Source organism: Platalea leucorodia (assembly GCF_965183815.1).
Source record: "Platalea leucorodia genome assembly, chromosome: 4".
In the NCBI taxonomy this organism is placed as follows: Eukaryota; Metazoa; Chordata; class Aves; order Pelecaniformes; family Threskiornithidae; genus Platalea; species Platalea leucorodia.
The window spans coordinates 58730404-58753991 of record NC_138826.1 but is presented as its reverse complement, the minus strand read 5'-3'; the positions used below and the strand labels follow the sequence as shown (position 1 = coordinate 58753991).

The 23588-nt window shown below is 39.5% G+C and overlaps 1 protein-coding gene across 8 annotated transcripts in view; it reads right to left on the bottom strand.

The window, feature by feature from the left end:
* MICAL3 (microtubule associated monooxygenase, calponin and LIM domain containing 3) overlaps positions 1-23588 on the bottom strand; it is a 165981-nt gene that overhangs the window by 52803 nt on the left and 89590 nt on the right. For all 8 annotated transcript variants that reach the window (XR_014228069.1, XM_082310800.1, XM_082310794.1 and 5 more), the window contains 2 exons: positions 20981-21069; positions 19730-19817 (listed from right to left, as the gene is read on the bottom strand). Coding sequence is in view for 7 of the 8 variants with exons in the window: in XM_082310800.1 (XP_082166926.1) it covers positions 19730-19817; positions 20981-21069 (177 nt within the window). In the remaining variant the exon portion in view is untranslated. The remainder of the gene's footprint in view (positions 1-19729; positions 19818-20980; positions 21070-23588) is intronic.

Genomic DNA, 23588 nt, shown 5'->3' with positions numbered 1-23588 from the left:
TTAATCAGAGTTTGTGATGAAATGAACCACAGGGAAAAATCTAGGTGAGATGTTTGCAAGCACAAATCCCATGAATCCCAGAAAAATGCAAGGATGTGTGAACCAGGCAGTTGGAGAAAATTACACAGGAGCTTCATTCACTGTGGCACTCAATGAATGGAATTTTAAGCTGCATTTCTTTTTGAAATTCTAGTATTTTAGCTTAAATACCATGCCACTGTTTACTCTTACCCAGCTTACTATTTACAGAGCCCAATCTTTCCTAGCTTCTGTTTTGCTTTGCTAAACAAGCCAAGCTGCCTTCTCATGAGATAACCTCTTCAGTGCACCAATCATCCCCTAGGTCTCTGCACCTGTCCCAGTTTGGATTAATCTTTCCAGAACCTGCGTGATTAGAATTGAACACAGCTTTCCAGATGAGGCCTTATCAGCGTAACATACAACCCTGCCAGAAATCTCTCATCTGATACACGCTGAGAATACACTTGCCTATTTATACACCATATAATACTGGTGGCTTTTATTTATTGACTGATATTCAGATCTTTCTCCTTCTCTGCTTTCAACTGATAAGCACCTTGTCAGTAGCCAAAATTCTCAACACTTTCTTAGTGCATGACCTGGCACTTTCTACTATTACATATCTATTTTTAATATTACAGTCTGCAACATTTTGCAGTTCTTAGTGTATGACATGCCTATCCTCCTCTGCATTGATGAGGGTTTGAAATGTTGCCTCAGCAATGAATTTCATTAGCAGATTTTTTTCCTTTTTTTGTCAGTAACCTTAGTGAAAGCATTACAAAGATCAGTCCCCAGATCATTTTTTGTGAAACTCCACAGTCTGTAGGTGACATCCAACCCCATTATTTCCTTTTTCAATAAAGCCTCTCTCTCTCGTTTAAGTCAATTTCTTAGCTACTTGATACTTCATGTACTACTCCCTCATTTTATCCAGTTTAAATAATTATTTCCATGTGGCAGCCTTCAGGTGCTTTACTGAAGTCCAGACTGTTCAAATGCACTACATCTCCCTTATGAAGGTAATCAGTTACTTCATCGATAAAAGCTGTCAAGATAGTCCGGCATAGTCTTTGGTGAATCCATGCCACGTTTTATACCACTTACCTTCATAAAGTCAAAGGACTTCACTTGCAGAACTAGCAGTCTTTAGTCATTCCTTCAAATAAGGTGTTTTATCTACTGTTTAGATTAACTGATATGTACTTGTTCAGATCACCTCCCTCCCCCCCCCTTTCTTTTTAATTGTTTATCTGCAGGTCATACTTCTGTCACCCAGTGGTCACATGGTATTACCCTGAATTAAGATAGTTAAGGTACATGAGACATCAGGATAGCTTGATTTAATCACAAATTATTACCACAAAGCTCACAATTTCATTGTACAATTCTTCCACTCTTCTGAGATGAAAACTATTTGGTCAAATTTTATTTCCACTCATTACAGTATAGTAATATTTAAATTTTGCTTCCAGCTTCATTGGGTTAATTCCCATTTCCAAATTTTTCTACACACCGACTTCTTTTGCTCCCATGTCCAGTGCCATTGTCTCAACTGAAATCAGAGGCCAAGCATTCGTTTGATTGCCTGAATATATGTAAAATTGCATTTTATATCAGCCTCATCTTCACTGTGGACCCACTTCTGCTTCCCTTACTTTGCTTTTACTTACATGCTTAAGGAATACAGCTGTTTGCCTTCCTTTCCTTTGCAAAGTCTAACCCAGTGTGAGCTTTGGCAACGTTTACTTTATCATCACACGTTTTGACCTCCAAGACAGTTTTTGTTTTCATTCTCCATCCTTTGCAGGTTCTCAGTTTATTCCTAACAGCCTTTTCTTCAGGGCAATTACTCACTCAGCACCATCTCAGTCTTTCACACAAAACTACATAGGCCTTGCCATGATTAGCAGCATTTATTTCCAACCCCTCTCCAGACAGATAAAAATCTCATAAAGACAGCTTCCAGGAGTGTTTTTCTCTCTTCCTTAGTATTATTGAACCCTTCTATGATGTGGGCAAGTGGCTGCTGTGCCCTCGGCTGGAACTACAGGGCTTCTTTATGGTATAAACCACAGCAGCTTGCTCAGGTGGCAGGCGGGAACATTACCTTGCATTTCCAGGGATACTGTGGTCTCTACCGTTTCCTGCTGCTAAGCCTTATGTTGTGTCAGTATTTTCAAAGTTTAATGGAACTGGACTGCCTTGTCAGCTGGGATTCACATTTCATTTCATTCTCTCTAGATGGTGATACCACCTCAGCCAAATCTATTTTTGTAATCTGGGTTATACTCCCCAACCCTGAGTTCACAGTAACAGGGGAACTGACCTGGAATATTGCTCTGCCACTTCTGGCTGACAGTGAAAAACCAAAGGGCTCTGGGTAATGCAAGAACACCAAAGTGAGAGAAAACAAAGAAGGAATATACTAAATCATCAAGAAACAAGAGTTTTTCTACTTGGAACTCTTTATACACAACAGAGCCATCAGCTAGGCTCAGCTACTTCAACAGAAATATCTTTTCACAAACTGTTTTTAACTTATTCTCTTCCGATGCATACCCCAACACAGCTGCAAAGTCCACAAGCAGAAAAAAAAGGATGACAACAAAAAGAACGAGAACTTTTTATCCATCTGGCATTATTTCACTCCTCTTGTTTTCTAACAATCTTAAGGGTTTTTTGTCAGCCTTTTCAAAGTAAAACAAACAAAAAAGAAATATAAAGCTATTCCTATATAATTAAATGAAATACAGTATCAAAAAACCAAAACAAACGCTTGTTTCAATGCTGCAATGTCTGGGGTGAGGAGAAAGACTGGCAGCAATCACTCTAAGGTAAAAGAGGACTGAAAATTAAGCTGACATCTGTTTATATGCAGTTCGTGAACATATATGATCTTTTAGGTATGTTATTCGAAATACAAATCATCATCACCCTTCTCATCATGAAGACCCAGTATAACTGGTACATAGAGAATCAAACCAACTCTATCACAGCACAAAGTCTAAGTGGGAGTAAGTGACTCAATGGAACTGTGTTAAAAAAACTGAAACGATGGAAAATCTGCCTAAACTTTAATGCAAAAGGGTGTGGTCAAGCCAAGATGTCCTGTGAGCTTGACAAGTGCTCTGTGCCTCAAAATACCAAAGAAATCGGAAGGATATTCCCAGCATTTTCTTTAATTAATTTATATATCCAGATACTTGAGATACAGGATTGGTCACATTCCTCCACTTCACTTTGCAAAGAAAACAGCTCTACATCGGAGAACATGATACAAAAACTCAACTGATTACCAGCTTCAGCAAGGCATTTCTAGGAGTTTGGTTTATAGAGACTATTTGGTCTACTTGGTCTATTGGTTTGGTTTTTAAAAGGTGCCATGAAGACTCATCTGGCTAGCTGCAAAGCCATTGTTTAACTTGTTACCAAATGTGAAACAGGAAAAATGCTACTGATAAGCCAACTTTCTGCACCATGAAGCCATCAACTATCAGAAGGAAAAGCAATACAGTTCACAAACATACTTAAAGGATGAAAGCAAGTGTGAGATACAGGTATTGTTAATGTGATAAGATGATGAACAGTTTGCTCACATTATGTTATAAACTTCACACCAATTCATTTGAAGCTACAATAAGAAACCATAAATAGGGACAAGGAAATTTGAAGCTTTCCTGCCCTCATTTCCTCCTATATGTCATATGCATGGGCAAGGTCTATTCCAATGCAGTTCTTGTAGATGGTAAACCTTATTCTCTGATGTTCCTCTGGAGGGGAAAGGTGCTTCTATCAAATCATTACGTTGTATCCCCAGGCTGTTTTGCAGCTTGCTGGTGGGAAATAGCTGCAGAGTGCACTCATCCATTAGCTGACATTCTACCTTGTCAGTGCATCTGGGCCCACAGAGCCAAAAGCCTGCAACTAGTCACAGCTGAGAGAAAAGGGGCTGATGCCTCATCAGGCTGCATTTGCTAGAAAAAAAAGCTATGTTACTAGCCAGAGAGGGGAGCTACCTGAAAGCCAAGAGCAGCTTCTCATGCAATCAACTGATCAGTTAAAAATCCACAAACAACATCCAAAATAGGACATGTTTTAAAATCTGATTCGTTATTTTGGAAGAGTCAGTGGGCCATGAATATTACATAGATGATATGAAGGGAACTGGTTTTTTTTAACAGGACAGGAGGCTTAGCTGTTGCATGAAAGCTGCCAGAGCCTTTATTTGTCTCAGCCTTGACACAACCTGTCTCCTGTAAAGATAATCATATGATCAGAGATAACATTCCTACACTGAAGCACTCCTTGCCCACATGAATGTGTCCTATTCTGGTAACTTTGGCAATTACTGGAAAGCTTGAGAAGCTCCTCCTGAGAGGGAATCCCATCTCGATTTTCCCCCAGTACTACCTTGTTCTATAAAATCTACAGATTATCCTCATGAGCTAGATGAAATCATAGAATCATAGAACAGTTTGGGTTGGAAGGAACCTTTAGAGGTCATCTAGTCCAATTCCCCTCCAATGAGCATGGACATCTCCAACTACATCAGGCTGCTCAGAGCCCCACCCAACCTGACCTTGACTGTTTCCAGGGTTGGGGCATCTACAACCTCTCTGGGCAACCTGTTCCAGTGTTTCACCGCCCCCATCGTAAAAAATTTCTTCCTTATGCCTAGTCTGAATGTACCCTCTTTTAGTTTAAAACCATTACCCTCTGTCCTATTGCAACAGGGCCTACTAAAAAGTCTGTCCCCATCTTTCTTATAAGCACCCTTTAAGTACTGAAAGGCTGCAGTAAGGTCTCCCCAAAGCTTTCTCTTCTCCAGGTTGAACCTGGTTGACTTTTTTCACAGGAATCATAGAATGCTTTGGGATGGAAGTGACCTTTAAAGGTTATCTAAAGGAGAGGTGTTCCATCCCTCTGATCATTTTTTGTGGCTCTCCTCTGGACCCTCTCCAACAGGTCCATGTCCTTCCTGTGCTGAGGACCCCAGAGCTGGACGCAGTACTCCAGGTGGGGTCTCACCACAGCAGGGTAGAGGGGCAGAATCACCTCCCTTCACCTGATGGCCACACTTCATCTGATGCATCCCAGGATACAGTTGGCCTTCTGGGCTGCGAATACACATTGACGGCTCGTGTCCAGCTTTTCATCCACAAAACTTGCCAAGGTTACTCCCTGACATAACACTTGATGAAGATGCAGGAGAAAACTGGGAATCTGAGAACAATGAATTCTTCCCAAAGGGAAACTACCTGTCTATTTTACTAGAATTTATTTTTCATTCATCATGCAGTACCTCTAGACTTCCTTTTTTAGACTTTCCTTCCTTTTAGTCAAATCTGTTAAGATTGCAAGCTAAGTCAAATGTCATCTCTTGTGAAGTATTTTGCACAGAATCAGCCGTGGCCTTGGGGAGTTACAGAAATTCAAATAAAGGAGTCTACTGTGAAACACATGCAAAAGGGGGAAGGAATTAATACACTTCTCAGGAAAATCTTCATTCTGGATTTCTCAAATCTTGTGCTTTCAAGACAATGTGAAACACTACCCATTTGTTTTCACTTGTCTTTCCCAAACTCTTTATTTACTTGTACCTCCACACAATTGTTTGAGAACACAACTATGTCACATAAAACAACTCCTATAGAAAACAGCAGCATATTAGATATGACAAAGTACAGAAATGGAAGATGGGAACTTTTCTGTGGGAGTTTAACAGTGATGCAGTAAGCTCGGAGTCAGAAATGCTGAAAGTCCTCAGATTCCGTTGCCATTAATTTCTAAGAAATATCTTTTGGGGTAAGGTTTCTGAAGCGTGCTTGCAGTTCAGCAAATATTATCGCTGAAGTATAGAGAAGGCAGCAAACAAGATCCAGCAGCATTTTTAGGCTTCTCATTTTTCATCTGTGTTAATGTCACTTTCAGTTTTTTCCCAGAAGTTTCGCCCTCACCCACTTCCATTAACTGCCTCTTTGTATTCCAACTCCTCTTCTCATCCAAGGGCCTCAAAATGTTTTACAAATATTAGCATATTAAAACAAACCTATTTTGGAAGAAGGTAAGTACTGTAGAGGCATTGCACAAGTCCAGACACAGAGATTAAATACCAGCAAGGCAGTCTCACCACAGACTAGTGGCAGTGCAGAAACAGGATCCAGAATGCCCAACTCCAACCCCTTTACTCTCAACTTCACTAAGTCAAGACAAAACACTTTGAAGTAAGAAGGGGACTAAAATATGTCAGATTTTAAGCATAATGATTACATGGTTTACATGAGCAGGTTGTAATGACACCTCCTATGAGACGCTCGCTGCGCTCAGCACAGCGTGTACAAAAAAAAAAAAAAAATCTTAGTACCAAGGCCCGTTGTTGGATGCTGCATGTATTGAAATAGTAGGTCAGTCAAGACATTCCATTTAAATAAGTGCAACTGATTTCTTCTGAGAGACGTAGCCAGAAATCCTTTCCTTAATCCTCTCCAAAATTAGTATCTAGCCACCATTAACAAGTTTTATATTGCACAGTAAGAGAGATATAAAACATGTAGATGGCAACTCTAAACTGACCTGCAGAAGTGTGTTAAATGCAATGGAGTTTTTAAGGGTTAGGAAGAAGTTTAAGGTTTTAAATCTAGATTCATCCACCTTTTAAAATTTATTTTCTCTTTTAAGAAATGTCTCCAGGAAACCACTGGAAAGAGCCCAGCAGATCTGGTAAATTCTTGTCACTGCTTGTTCACACAGCCTCACATCACATACTGCAGAACTGCACAGATCCTGGTAGGATCCCCCGAATTTTGATAAGCGTATCCTCAAAGCCAAAAGGGGTAATATAACACCTGCTCAAATAGAAACAAGAATGCATTTATTTGAATGTGAATAGTTAATAGTCAAATGTCAATCTTATTTTGAGAGAATGCCTCAACTTTCTCTCTTACTATCCTAGAGTATTCCCAAGCCCTCAGGGAGCCCGAATTACTCAGCTGTGTTGAGAAGCCATCAAACCTTGAATTTTCTGATGTCTGTGTTTCCAGTTTGATCCATAACACATGCTGCTAAATATAAAAGCCCTGAATTCAAGAAGGACAGTATGATAAGAAAAATAAAGTCTGTTCATAAGCAAGATATCCAAAGTGTCCATGCACAGGATTCAAAGTGAGCTCAAACCTGAAGATGGCCCTACTGAAATTCTTCTGTAATGCAGACGTTATCAATCATAACAATAAATAGTAACTAACTAAGCTTTCTAGAAGATATGCTCTACTGAGTCAAAGCTCTTGGAGTTTGATACAGGAATTGTACATATGCAAACTGTCTTATGCAGGTTGGACTTGGATCAATACAACTGTCCTTAAACTGACATCTAAAATCTAGGGAACTATGGAGCAGACACAGAGCAGAACAGCAGCTTTTTCTAACCTACCAGAAGAAAAAGGGTTTTGCCACTGAGCAACCAGCATGCTTGAGACCTCTACTACCATGTCAAAGCTCAGTCCTCAAACTGTCAGTCAAACAATTCTTCCTAGCAAATCAGGAACCTAAACAGCGAAATGGGGAGATTAACCTGTACAGAAAGGTGTTTTCTCTGAATATCCTCTGATGCAGAAGTACCCAGCAGAGAGTTATTAAAGAACCAGCACCACTCCCAGGGCTGACCAAGAAGTTTTATAGCATTACTTTATTCAATAGCACACAGCACATGAAATAAATATCAGTGAGATTCTTGTTGATATCTACTGGTTCCCTAAGCAATGGGTAGCAGAGGGGCCCCAAGACCTCTGCAGATCATTATGTGTATGGGAATAACTGACAGCTAAAAGACTCAAGGGATTCTGAAACAGATACCCCAGAAACAAACATACGAAGATGTAAGTCCTCCTCCACACATTCCACAACCTCCAGCTAGAATTAAGTTCATCATATCTCAGATACCATCAGTAAATGTGGAAGCTCCTTCTTCTTCATAATTATGAAAGTGAATTGGACTGACTACTGAATGAAATTAGTAACTTACATGTTTATCTTATGGATGTTGCAATGTTTTCCCCCACCTCCACACTATTTTGGTTAAAATAGACTTTCAGAATTGTCAAAACAGACACCGACAAAACATTGCTTCCTACAACATCAGTAGGGCAAAGCCTAGAAACAGTTGTCAATTTGACTGATCTGACCTTTCTTTGTTTTTAGTGGAAGCAACCGGAAGTTAATATTATTAACCAGCTTTATTTCAAGGTCATCTGTAATTTATACTTATGTCTTGAAAACAAAAAAATTCATCTGCAACTTATACTGTAAAGTTATGTTTGAGAAATAGATGGTGTTTTTCATATGTGGATGTGTGAAGCAGTAGTATTATGTAACGAAAGTTTAAAGCTCATATGGTTTAACAATACAGAACAGCTGTCTTCATTACAGCAGCGGTATAGAATAATCGAGGAACATAGCTATTTTTGACTCCTGGAAAGAGTCCAGTGCTGTAGCTGGTGGGTGGATAAAAGAAACAGGGGAAAGGAGGTATTAGGTCACCTAATCCAAGCCCCAGGGAACACTGCTAAGCTTGATTCTCCTTATTGCATCTTTTCTGGCAGAAAATCTTAACATTTGTACAGATTTCACTTTTACTGCTGCCCACAGGTTTCCAATACTAGAGATATAAAATCCTTACATCAATTTATATTAAGTCTGTTAATTATCAGTGTGTCTATTACTCAGGAATATTGGTAAGTCAGTAACATATTGCCTGTCATTCTCCATTTTGTTGGTATCATCTAAGATGTCTGAGCTCTCTCCAGTATTTTTGATCAGCTCTATCATATGCTGCCTGGCCTCCTTTCCATTTCCTGAAAGAAGCTGAGCGTGGGAAGGCTGAAGAGCACTAAAGGATAATCTGGCTAAAGATAACATTACTTTGCAGGCGTAAAATTTGTCCTGGAAGCTATTAAACGTATGTTACCTCAAAGAACTACCTGGGATGAGGCACATCCAGGGACTGGCAGGGAAAAAAAAGAAAGGTGAGAAAGGCCACGCTATATTTTAAAATAACCACCATGACCTTGGCTCCTGAAGTTTTCTCCTTTTTTAAGTTCAGTACTCTCTTTGTTTTAAGTAAGCTGGAAATTTAACATTTAAGAGTGATTGTCCAATTACAAGCCAAAGAGTAACCCCCTTTTATGTCGTTAGACAGAAAGCCTCTGCTATCTTCTCTACTACATGAGACTTCGTATAGTTTATTCATTGTGGCATCTATTTCTTGCCACTCGTACACAGCAGCCCTCCGGAACCTCTCATTTCACCAGGAGGGATCAGACAGGTGATTCCCACTGTGCAAACAACACAAAGCTGAACCAAGCACATTTCCATCGAAAAGCAGTAGAGGAATCTATCAATACAAATATTGCCTACTTTTTATATAAACTGGTACTTCCAATTCCACCTCGGATACTGGATGATGTTTTGATCATTAAAGAACAACCAGTCATGAACTAGAAATTTTATCATACATAATAAAAAAGTGTGGAATATCAAATGTTTTCAGTTTCCTGTTCAAATTGTGATCAGATTCAAAACATAGCTTTCAAATGGACATCTCCTTTCAGCTGCTGAGCTAATAACCACTATCTCTTCTGTTCCAATGTACTACAGATTTCTGTAATTACTGGATCTCAAAATATATTTAGATACTAACCATGTCCTTACTTAATTTCTATCATTTGTATCAAGATTATGAAGCGCTGCAAATGGAACAGGCTGAAATCCGAGGCTGGCAGTTACAGGAAAATATACTGGGGAATACTTGCCCTAAGTAAAAGCTCCATGTACTACAAAAAGTGTCGACATCTGCTCCCTCATTCTGTTGCATACTTTTCTATTATCTACATTTATACCACATGTTCTTGTATAACTTGTAAAGCAACTGAATATTCCAAGCAATCCAGAGCTTCACACCTTAGTGGGAATTTTTCTGAAACTAAGAAAATTCTTGTATATAGGTATATAGCTAGGTATATTCAGAATCTGTCGCAGTTCTGAAAAGAAAGCTTCCAAAAGGCACATTACTGATTAAAGATAACTTACGCATCAGTTCTGATGTTTTAAATCACTGAGTTATCCAAGCCTGCAAGTATTTGAAACATCTCTTGGGTAAAAAAGTCCTATTTTTAAACACTTCTACCCGCAAGCCATCAGATAAACTTCTCTAACAGCAGAAAGGACAGTTACGAAATTTTCCTAAAAAAGAAAACACAGCCTTCTGGGATGACAGCAAACATGAGAAATGTCAGACTAAACATACGTTTTTGAGAGAAGATGTAAGCATCTAAACAGAGCATAGAAGTGCCATCTCATCCTTAAAGAGCATCTGCCCAGTTTTGTTCGGAAAGCCCAAGCTAAGATCTACATTGCCAGGATCAGCTCAGCAACCACTACTCCACCATCCTCCGTAAAGACGCATCACAGAAGCAGGAGAATAGGTTCAATGTTGACTCTGGTGTACCTATTCCTTCCCTTCAGATTTTTTTTTTTTTTTTTTTTTTTTTAAGTTTGGTTTTCTCCCCTTGTTTCTCCTTGTATTTTAAGATATATTACCAACTACATACCTTAATATATTATGCTGCTGATCACAAGCAGGTGGTAAAGTTATCACTGGCTTGTTTTAATTGGTGTAGAGGTGAACAGACATTTATTAATTCATTTTATTATTTTAAAAGTACCTTACACCTTCTCATCACTGTTACAGAACATTAGAGAAAAAGATCTGTAGGAAACAGTTACTCTGCTTTCTACCATACCAGAGGAGGAAGTGTAATATGTCTGAAATGTAGAACAACTTGTACACAGCAGGCTTTCTACACTACCCTAGCGGTGCGTGTGGCAAAGGAGATGGTCTGTGCCAACATGCCTCTTGGAAAAACTGCTACCAAAATATATCTGATGAAGCAAGCTGTTTTGGGATGCATGGTGGAAAACTTCTTAGTACTCCCAAAAGCTCATATCTCAGCATGCAGTTTCCAAACCCCTGTAAAAGCTAATTCAGTCCATCTTCAGTGGAAGTCATCTGGTTTTTGAGGAAACAAAACATCCACATTGCCCATAGACTTTTGTGCATTTGTGAATGGCTCAGTAACTCAAAGTGATTTACACACATAAATATGATACCTTGTTTCTAAAAATTGCCTTTAATATATTACTATTTATATAGTGAATTTCAGTCCTTCAATTTCAGTTCTGGGATAAATAGTTGGGTGTTAGTTAGCAGCCGCATAAGATTTTCTGTGGATAATTTCTTTTTGAGGATGTTAAGTGAGGACGTTAACTGCAAAGAAGTACATGATACCTCATGTTCTATAAGATGAAGACAAATATTTAATTTATTTACCAAGCTCTAAAAGTCCTGTTAGAGACCCTCAGAAGTGACAGATGCAACAGAAGGACAAGTCTGCGTAATTCAAGATCCCAGGATAGCATATACAGAAAAATCAACTCTTTACAGAACTACAGGCAAAGAAGCACGTACACTCAGCAAGAACATGGCCTGGCCCAAATAATCCAGTTTTCTTCCTCATTTTCAGGTCATTTTATTTGCACAACAAAGGTTAAAAAGAACGATATTTGACACAGTGTATTACTTGGGGCTTTATTTACAGAATATAGTTTCCTCTAGAGTAAATCATTTTAAGGTAAGTATCTTAGGTTGGAATAAGAGCAAGGAGGAAGGGTGGCAGTGAAGTTTGTTTCACAAACTAAACTAGAATGCCTTTAACAGAAAGTGACTTTTGAGTGTCAGGGCCACGGAAGGAGTTCCCTGGAAGCACCCCTCTCCCACCCACTGGGGCAGGAAACAGAGCTCAACTCTGCCCGTAGGCGTTACTAAGAGAACACCAGAAGCCATGAGCCTAGAGAAGAACCACAGGCACAGAAACAGAGAGTGTGAGACATCTGTGTAGACTTCAAGGAGAAATAGGTGAGAGTGCCTTGGAGTTCTCCTATCACACAAATACTTGGTTTCTCCACATTTTAGCTGAAACCAGTGTCTCCTATACTGGTACAGCAAGGAAATCTGATTTCACCTCTGATGGGGATGAGTTCAGGAAATGCACCTCCTTTCATCCTTCCCCCCCCCCCCCTCCTTTTTTTAATTCATGAAGCAAACATTTGATTTCTGAAGAGCATATATGTAGCTGCAAAGTTAACAGATTTCCTGATACAGCACAGTGGAGGCTGTTCTAGTGGTGCATCAAAATGACATTTCTAGTTCAGGCACCAGCACGTTAAGTTTTACACTGAACGCTGATGGTGAAGGCCCATTTTAGCCTCAAAATCAGGACTACGGATCACAGTAAAGAAAAATAAAAGGCAATTTCAAAGGCATAAAGTGATTACTTTCCTCCAAAGAAAGAACTCTTACATGCAATAGAATTGGTTTACGGTTGCAGTTCTGTGAGCTGCCATTTAAACATAACTATTCTGGGCAAATAAACCCAGAAGAGAAGACATATCATTCACAACTAGACTCTCCAAAGTCATCTGTTATTACAAGTTTTCAGTTGCCAATGGTGCAGTAGGAAGCATGAGAAACGTGAGAAAAGACACAGAATAAGTCCCTAATGTAGACTAATCTGATATATCTTTGAGAACAGGAAAATGCAGCTCAAAACTATGATCCAGCTCCACTTGTTTGTCATGGTGAGAACGTTACAGAATAGTCGCTTAATGGTCTTGAGGAAGGGAGGTCATCTCCTCATGAACCATTCTGCTGAGAGAAGACAACTGTCCAGCTAGAACATAAGACACAGGATTTGGCTACAAGGCTCCGTATTTACCGATTTTCTGCCTTTCCATCGCACCGAAACATCCCATCATCACAGCTGCTGCTATACCAAAGAGAGGAACCAAATCCTGCGAAGACGCTTCCCTGTCACACCACACGCAAAGGCTATGCCTCCCTGATCCCAACTGCTGACTTGCACTCGCCCATGTTCCTCCTCTCCCCTCACACGTGGGTATCACTGCCTTGCTTTCAGAGTACGACAAAGACCTCTGGCCTGCAGCAAAGCACATACAACCACCTCCCAAATTGACCAAAATCAGTGAAGCCACAACATTGCCAGTGCATCTATCCAAAGCCAGCTTTGCCAAAGCAGTAGAATATTTAGTATGGGGCGTCCTTAGCAGGTTTTCTACAGCAATATGTCATGCTGTCTGTGCAGCGTATGCCCTGCACGCCGAGCAAACCACAACACAACAGCGAAATTTTTAAAAAAGCACAATACAGAAGAAGCCCGAAAAGTAGTACTTTGCAGTGACAGACGGCACGTGCCACAGAGCTCCCCAAAACGTCTTTTGCGTTTGAGCTTGCCAGATCTATTCATTCCACTCTCCCCCAACTCTGTATCCCCCGCAGCATCCCTCACCTGGAACCAGTGGAGGGAGAAGGGGGATGACAAAGAAAAACTCAGAAACCTGAAGTTTGTTTGGAATTTATTCCCTTGAACATTTCACACAGTTAAACAAATAATGTCTTGATTTCACAGCAACAGGAAAACCACGTGTTACATAATTCAAAGAGACACACACCCAAAACAAAAACAGGTTAAAACAACTGCATAAATCAAAATCTTCAAAGAGGCTATACAATGGAGACATGAAGCCTTTCTGAGCACTAATTGTCTCACTTGAACATTATCTGTCACCAAGCTTATTTTATGCACACTCCCTCCTGTTCTCTGAGGGAAACAGTCTCAAAATGGTCATTTCTCAGATTCCACTTTTCAAAAAAAACCCCAGACATTTTAATTCTGCAATTTAAAAAAAATCCAACTCCTTCACACAAACTTGATACTATTTTTCTAAGACACAAAAACATTCAATGAAGCTCTTAAAGTGCCCAGAAAAATTCATATCACCCTTCAGAATATACACATACAAACAATAAACAAATATTCCAGTGGCACAAGTCTACAGGTCTGAAAGCCAGAGAGAAAGGTGGAATCGGGAGCCCAGTTACTCCCAAGAAAAAGTGTTCTTAACAGGATCCAGCCATGAGCACAAACTCAGCACATCGCTATTTTGTATATCCTTCCTCTGTCCCCAAAACTTTTTTCGGGATTTTTCAGTGAAAGTCTATCAAGTCAGCTGCATCTCCACTCCTAACCTTTCCATCATGCCTTTGCCTTTCCAAATTTTCTGGGTTTCAAATTGCTGGTCCTTTAGCATTCTCCTTTCCTTTATGCCAAAGCCACCCAAATCCTGATAAGAACACTGACATGGAACATGATGGACTGGGAACAGTCAGCACTTATCCTAACAGAGATTCCTGGCTTGCTATTAAGCGATGATTCACTGGGCACTGAACCTTGGTCCTAATCGGGCAACCCACACACTCTCCTCAGCTTCCAAAAATACAGGGTCTGGTTCTTAAGTTTATACTTTAAATGTTCCAGCAGAAAGAAATAAATCTTGCATCAGATCTCTTTGGAGTTCTATGAAACCCCATAAAAGGGTTCAGTATCATGTGCCATGTCCTGCAAAACACACCACCACAGCTCCTCCAAACAAAACAGAAAACATTCAAGGCACAGTAGTAGAGGAATTATCTTTCCTCCTAGTTTGGTGGTGCACCCTGAAATATGGATGTACTACTTTTTTTCTTTTTTTTTTTTTTTTTTTGGGGGGGGGGGGGTGGGGGGAGCGGCTACGGGGGGGAGATATGGATGTGCTTGTAAATGCACAGTTCAGTGGTTTAAAATGAAGACACCACAACCAGAAGATGATGTCACAGAATTAAGTTTGCTGCTATCTTCTGTAATTTAATGTTTACAGCAGACCAAATTAAAACAAGAACAAAACCCAAATGTGAATAATAATGGAAAGAAGTGACCAAGTGGAGGATTCCACGAAGATATATTTGTTTGCACAAGCAAACAGTATTGCTTCAAGCTGAACCATTTTCACAAGTAAGGCATGTTCAATGTATACAGAACCGTAAAGAGGCAATGTCATATACAGAAATATATATAAAATGTATTCGTACTTCATTAGACACAGAAGTGGAATTATGTACAAATAATATTGGATGCATTCATAAAGAGTCATTAAAATTGTACAGACAGTTAAAATGCTTTTGAAAATGTGGCTCAGATAATTTACTTTAAAGGGCATGTCGTTTAGAGGAAGCAGCCACCCTTCTCTAGCTCTCCAAGTCAGCAAAAGGACTTCCTCATGTGAAGTCCAGCTTTGCTTGCTCTATACAACAGATTACTTGTTTAAGAGTCTACTGTGAAGGGCTTTGCTTAGAACATTGCTCCCTGAAAACATTTAAGGCACATCCATAGGATGATTTTTAACTTTTCATATTGCATATCTATATCATATAAACTATATATTTTTTTGTGATTTTAAAACAGGAGACCCAGTGCCTCTACTTTGTATTGCATTTTTCAGTTTTGTCCACTATGGCTTATATTTGGTTTCTTAAATCTTTCACAGGTCAAGTAACTACTGCAAAGGTCTCATGACTTGCCTTTTATTGCTGTACATTTTGAAGTATTAGTTTCCCTAGCAGGTCTTTCCTTTACAAACTCCCTATTGCTGATAGGGCCAGAAATGTATTGCTGTGAGAACACAAGCCTGGAATGGGAAACATCTTACAACAAAACATTATCGGCTAAAGTCACCCCAAGGAGCATTATCATAAAGCTGATAGGAGTAAAGACTGTTCCAAGTCCATCTGTCAAGAAAGAGCTGAAAGTTGAGAAATATGTTCTTACAGACCTTTAGAACAAACAGAAAAACAGCATTTGCATTACAAGCACATTAAAACCATATAAGGTACTGTAAATAATATTCAAAAAAATTCAAGACACAGCAGTTACAGATTATTAAAGGGAAAGACAGTTGAAAAGCAAAGTATTTTTTTTTCTCTTGGCAATAGCAGCAATTTTGGCACAAAGGCAAATGCAGAAGATAGAGAAAAACAGGCAGACAGGGTACAGAGAAAGGTTACAGAATCTACGACAAGCATGCCACAGTTCAGCAGGACCAAAAGCAGAGTAACAGCTTTCCCCGACTTCCCTTCCCCTGAGAGAATGGCATCCATCACTCAAAAGCTTGTTGCCACTTCCAAAACTGAAGGGTTGATCTATATTGCAAGAGCCAGTTTGACCATAACCTCCCTGGGAACATCCCTTGTAACCACCACATAAGATGCCACGCAGGCTCTCTGGCAAACCAGGCAATTCTAGTTGACTGCTAAAAAAACCCTCAACTTGCTTATCGCAAATTGTGCCCTCCAACTATCACCATTACAATACAAGGGACAGACAAAATACATTAAATGCCAGCTAAGACTGGGGCCACCCAGTGAGGGACTGACATCTTTAGCAAAGTTAATACATGCCAATCAGGTTAGTAACACATCACAAGTGCTTGTTGTGACCAATCTTAGCTCAGCTGACCAAACCTTCTGAAAGTTATTTTGTAGTTGAATACATTTTAAGCATTATGCTGGCTAAAAAAGAAGAGGCCAGATTTGGTGGCATAGCAAAAGAGGTAGTGAGTGTCAGGGGAGAACCCATGCAATTCACATCCATTTGGGATTCCACGGCATCTAAAAAGCAGGCCTTGCACAAGTCACCATAAAGCTCACTGAACAAGCACTTTGCTAACTCAGGGCTGAATTTAACTCAGAGGTATAAAATTTAAGAACAGTGGGTTTTTTGTCTTGTGTATTCTTTAATTGACATTTCTGCTGTACACCTTCCTTTTGCCTTCCAAGCTGTCTTTACATCTCTATCAAATATCAAACCTGCGCATTTCACTTTTTTTTTTTACTTAATCATTTTACTTTATCACTTTAGAGGCAACTTACACTCCACATCAAGATCTACCTCACTACTGAGGATTGGCTCAGATCTCAGGGTCTCTGAAATTGCTATTGCCTAATCCATTTGGTGGCGCTTGCCTTAAGGGAGGTCAAACATTTTCAGATATATAACCTGTACTAGATGAGTCTACCAGATGGGTTAAGTGGAGTCTTGGAAGCAGAGCTCTGCCTCTATCTCCATTTCAGACAGCTTTTTGCTCGAGGTATTTGTCTACTCTACAGTGAAAGCAGAATGCCTAGTGTCTCCTAAACAGACAATTTAATAAATTGCAAGAAAGCATATGCACAGGTAGTTCAAAGTCAGGAGTTATACTGAGATGTAATCTTATAGATGCCTTTAGATTATTCAGGCATAATATCCTACTCTGCCACTGTAATATCAAGTTGGTACTTCAAAAAGGTTTGTTTCGTTTTCTTTTTTTCGAACCATATGTGACTGTAAACACATCACAGGTTTCCTGACCTACCTACCCAGCAAGAGAAGAGCTACAGGTAGGTAGCTACAGGACATGACTGTTACGCTAACAGAGAACTGACCTGTCTTTAATGACACTGTGGCTTGCTTTTAAAGTACATTGCATTTAGCCTCCTCCCACTTCTTAACCATTGTTAAGCCAGTAGTTTTAAGATATACTTAGAACCTACTTCACAAAGAAAACGAAACCTCAGTCACTAATGGCATTTTTCTGGCAGAAAGGGGGAGAACAGCATAGGCACTGCTCACTGTTTAGGAGCTCCTGCTCACTTGTCTACCATTAGATGTACTTCTGTCATGCACACACAAGAATGCACCACAATACACTGCCTTAAAGATGACCTAGCTTGACCCAGCTAAGCTGAGTATGCTCTAATGTACTTTGGGCACTGCAAGAGGCAAAGCTTTAAAAGGTCCAAAAGCTTTAAAAATGATGCTACAGTTACACACTGCTTTAGAAAAGCAGAAAGCAAACAGAAGGAGCCCTAGATTTCAAGTTTTGCCATTTGATAAAATGGTGTCTGTTCTGTTTTACTCCTCTGGAAATACTACAGTTCTGCTACAGGATTGTGCCACCACTACATATGGAGAGATGGAAACATCTGATTTATAGCTCATTTATATCTGATTTATAGAAGTTTATAGCAAACCATGGCCTATTGCTTGCTCTACTTAGTGTTCACTTAGATAACATTTACTGAATGCTCGTTTATAAAAAGTGAGTAATTAAATTTTATCAGTTGGAAGGACTAAATCAGAGGAAGGAGAGTTTCTGCCAACAATTGCTATGATAAACTCATTGAGATATCTCTCTCTCTCTCTCTAAACTCTCCTTCTTCCACTTCACATCACCAATGGCTTCACTCCATAAACCATCCTATTCTCACATCAGATGCCCTATGCTCCAAGAAATATTTTGTTTCCATTCATCTTAATGAATATGCTCCAGCTAAAAAAAAAAAAATCTCTTAACTTTTAGAGAAAGCAATTTTAAGTCTATCCAGTTGCACAAAAAATGCTGTAGTTATCCCATCTGTCCACAGCATTTTGCAAATGTCATTCTTCCATACCTTTTCCCTTTCCTCCATTTTGCCATATGGAAATTCCACACAAACAAAAGAGGAAACCATGAAAGTAACTACACTTCAAGAATCAACTGCACACACTAAGAATAAATTTCTGTTGGACTGCATTCAGTTACAATCTTAGAAACATTTGTAAGAATAATACATAAAGTCAAACAAAAGCATGATTTTTATTTGCCTGCATGTTGTTAGGGTCTTTTTTCAACTAGCACTGTGAAAACGTTCTTTTCTCAAAGTGTTGCTCTAGAGTATGTTCTGTCTCTAAAAGCAGCTGATTTAGTTTATCTATAGTGTTCCGGAACAAATATTAGGAAGCAAATCTCTTCCTTTTTCTGACATCACTAAACGAGCACTTAGGGGCTGGGCAAACGAGCATTTGTAGCACAGACACTTCTCCCATGTTAGAAGGAATTAGAATTTCAAGTTAAAAGGCAAAACTACTTCACAGTAAGACACATACATTCACCACCCCATTCCCAAAGCCATGGCTAGGAGCAGCACAGATTCTGGCAGTGAGGGAAGAGCGCCATGACCTGCCAGCACCACGAAATTCAAGGGGTTTAAGGAATCCGATCCCATTAACTGTCAGAGACACCCAGAATTCCAAAGGAGAAACAATCCAGAGATAATGGGATCTTTCCCATTCAAGTACCAGATTAATGAAGAGAAGCTTGGGAGAACAAGAAACCACACCCAGAATTCAGGCAAACACAGAAATCCAGTTTGAGAGTTATTCCAGTCCATCAGAAGAACTTTTAACTTCACTAACACTGAGCTGTATACATTACAGACCAGGGCTCTTTATCTGGGCCCACTCAGAGGAGACCCTCAACCAAGCATCTGTGTTTTCCTGGAATTCTTCCAGATAATGTCCTTGAAAGGACTGAGAACATCTAGGCCCCAAAGCCACAGTGCAAAATAATATATAGAGACTTTCACGTAACGCACGGAATTCACACAGCACCCCAAAATCACACGAATTATACAGCTCAAAGTTGGGTCACATTAATTCTTACTGGTCAGCAGGCTGCCCACAGAATTCCCCTAGGATCTGCACAAGAACTTCTGACTGGACATAGAGAAAGGGAACCCCAAAAGCCATCAGCTGACACATGAAAAAGGAGTCCAAAGGGTTCTGGGCTACCTGGTGCCCGATCGAGGAAACTGTGCTTTGCAGGCGCTGGCTTGCCACCCTAACTCTGTCAAAGAGGCCGAGAGAGTACTGCACCACCCTGCTAAAGAAGGAAGCGGAGCTACCTGGGGCCCTCTCTGCTGCGGCGGCGATGGTATTTGCCCGTCCGCTTCCATCACTTGCCATGGCGTCCTGCAGAGGTCCTTTGGTGTCCTGTAAGAATGAGGGGGAAATTAAATTCATAGTAAAATTGACAATGCCTCAGCAATACTCTTTTTTTTCCATGTGAGGTTATATGTACTGAACACGTTGAACTTGGAAGACATCCCTCTCGCAATTAAGATACCCCTTAATCATCACATAAGGCAAGGTCGGAACTAAGTATGTTCATTCTCAATTTATGGCTTTATTAAAGCTCTGAAAAACAAGCTGGACATCCAAGAAAGTCAAAGCAGTAAGATCCCTGAAGTCTGCTCATCTGGGAAATAAAACAAGTACCGTTTTTAGTCTTTATTTTTGGCAGGAAGTATGGCACAAATACTGTGATGGATCCCTTATCCTTCCAAAAAAAAAAAAAAGGAGGAGTACAGCTTCAGCTTGTACTAATAAAACCCGACAAACAGGCAAAAAGACAAGCACCACCACTACCACAGAGGAAAATATAATTTAAGGAGGAAGGAGAGTTTGTAGCATACAAGCTTAACAGAACTTGTTAAGAGACTACCATATAGTTTGCTCAGACAGAGTATGCAAAAAATACTGAAAAGGGGGTTGAGGAGAGAATCAAGTGCCTTGGACTGTAATGACAAAAGCTGGGAAATTTTTCTGTATTATACAGTGGATCTTTATCCTGTATTTAAAGCACAAATGCTTCCATTACAATAGTATAGGAAAAAGGATATCTTTTCTTTCCACACAGGTTCCCATTAACTCACATAAAACCTTCAGAAATGAAGGCAGGTCGTCTTCGTAGCCTATGCAAGTCGGGTAGAGCTTCAAGTTTCAAAAGAAATGCAAATAATTTGTTTCATCTTAAGAAAAACCATAGAGAAAGAAAGCAAAACCAAAACTGGTACTATAATTCATTTAGTCTCTGCATGGACTGACTTAGTGTTTCAGCTGACAAGAAAACAAATCAAAATCCTGTTCTGAATGGGACAGTACATTATTTTAAAATAAGAACCATGAAAAGAGAAGTGGTAAAGGAACTGCTTTTAAATAAAATTTATAGAACTGCAAGATCTCATGACATAAAAAAGCAACTCAATGCACTCTGAATTTTTCTACTTTCTGAAAAAAACTCAGCATATTTACTTTTTCAATGTAAAGAATCAAAACCTATTAACATGACATGTTAGATGAAAATAATGAGTTACCTTTCCTGACAGAGGACCCACTGCTGGCCTCTTCCTTTGAGCATAACCAGAGAGTCGGTAACAGTAGTGAGGCTTACAGTAGAATTTACCTGCAGATAAAACACGAATGACAGTCAGCAATGAGAACACAGCAGTTTAGCACAATATAAGTGTCCACCTCACTGCAACTTATTTTCTGCTGCCATTCCTGTTGCTCCATCTAGTTTATTCACCACACATGGAGGCAAACACTAGCTCAAGTTTTAACTCCAGCCCTCCTCTCTCCCCCTCCTAGCTAGCCTCCTTTCCATTGGGTGCCTGACAGCCATTTAGCTTAAAATCCTATCAAACACCAAAGCAAAGCTGTGAGGCTTGTGTGGTATCACATGCTAACAATGCGGCAGTGTGTGAGGAACAAAGAAATCATCACATGAAAAGCTGGCAGAAGCACTTTTGGAAAAAGCAAGAATGAATACAACCAGCAGAGGAAAGTGGGAGAGGACAACGTTAACTCCCAAAGAACCATCTCTAAAAATGCACAGCAGCTACTTGTGAAAAGGACAATCAACCAGTGATTCATTTTCACAATTAAGACCTTTTGTGATACTACTGGTTTAGTAACACCCCAGAAGTCTACATGGGTTTTCACCAGCATCTGAACACTATCAGGAAGCCAAAGCAGCGCTAGTAATACCATAATACAAATAATAATAATAGCAGCAAATGGCTGGCACATAATTATCTTCCAGTGTACCTTCGTGAGCGTATCCTGCTCGGTATATGCAGCCCACAGCATCCCTACTGCTTTGCTATGCGTTCCAAACCTCTATTCTGACCTTTGTCCCCTCCTCTTAGTTTCTCTGGACTCGTATTTGCACAATGCTTTGTTTTACGATGGAAAAGTGAGAAATCCTATCTTTCGATAAGTCTCTGCCTAAATAAACATTTCTTAATATTTACTGTTTCCAAAAACTGCTCTTTCAAATTGCCTGAGGAGAGCAACAACAGAAAAGCTCTTACATAAAAATTCTCAGACTTTGAAGCCTAAAACCGGACACTGACTGCAGAATGCTGCAGAACACTCATCAGTCCAAACAGCTAGATGAATAGCAACAATGCATGTATAGCTTTGTTATTTTTTCTCTCAAAGAAAACTCAGAATGAAATACAAGCTATATCTTCACAATTATTAGATTAGATGGGATACCACATATTTCTGTTTGGCCATATCTGCTTCATATACATACACAAGCATTAGGCATGTAATATCATTTCAGAATCAATGCTGTAACAGTGCTGAAACTCCGAGCTTTGTATTTGCTTCATTGAGAACTATCTGGCCATAAATGCATACATAAGCTTCCTGGCAGAGGGAATCACTAGTCTGGTAACGAAAACTGTTTCAGTCCATAGAGCTGACAGAGGAGCTCAGTCTGTTATTGCTAATCATATAATCAGATACGCAGTTACTTGTGAATGCCCAAAATAACAGCAGCGCTCAAAAAATGATTTTCCCCCAACTTTGATTACTGGTGAAGCTTTTACTTTTAGATGTTGATTTCAAAATTATCATTGGCCCCTTTAAATCCACATGCCAAGTCTGCTGACCTTCCGGCCAAGTAATAATGGGGTTTTTATTCCTTACTGGGAGATGGGTTTGATGATTCTAAGTTTCCTCAACTCTTCATGACCGAGCAAGTCCATTAAGTCATAATATAATGCATCATCAATACATCATTTTGGTTCTTTTTGCCCCTTAAGCCTAGATGGTGTTTCCATGGCCATTATTCTACCCAGCATATGCAAAAAGATTCTTCCTAGCTACACACAGTAGACACCTATCAATTTTATAACATTTCAATCAGCAGTAGAATATTCTGGAGTTTCATCCTGTAGCATATCAGTTTACAATTTTTACTTCATCTTTGCCTCAATGAGTGGGGAAAACTATCAGTACTAACACTTTTCTCCTGTGATTTTCGTTTCTACATCATCATGTCTGGTATAGAATCCTTTCCACCTAACCTCTCGCTAGTTTTACATCATTTCGCACATATGTTTTATTGAGATAGGAGTAAAGATAAATGGCAGCTGTGGAAGAAAATAAAGGCATACCTACTGATGTAAATAAAGGTTTATCTGAGATACTTTCTCATATTTTTTCTTCAGAAAACATGAAATTTCTGTCAATCACTGCTCAAGCAAAGAATGCAACACATTGCTACTCTTAGGAGATTACTCTTCACCAGTGATGTGTGATTTCAAATAATTACTTTCAATATGCACACTTTGTTGATAAATTGAGTTTCATCTGCTGCCATATTGTCTGGTTTCTCAAATATGTTAGGTATATCTGAAGCTTCCCTTAATTCTTAGCATGTTAGATTCTGTTAACTGAGTCATCAGCAAGTTTTGTAATCATATTGCTTCCTTCTCAGTCTATCAGATACAGAAAACAAGAGTCATTACTGAGTCTTCAGTAACTACTTCAACACTTTCTCTGTATATATAACATTGACTTACCTCTACTCAACTTCGATGTTCCATTTTTTGCTATATAAACAGAACTTAGTCTGTAATGAGCTATTACCACAGCCTCTGATTATAAAATTCCTATTTTAGTTCATCT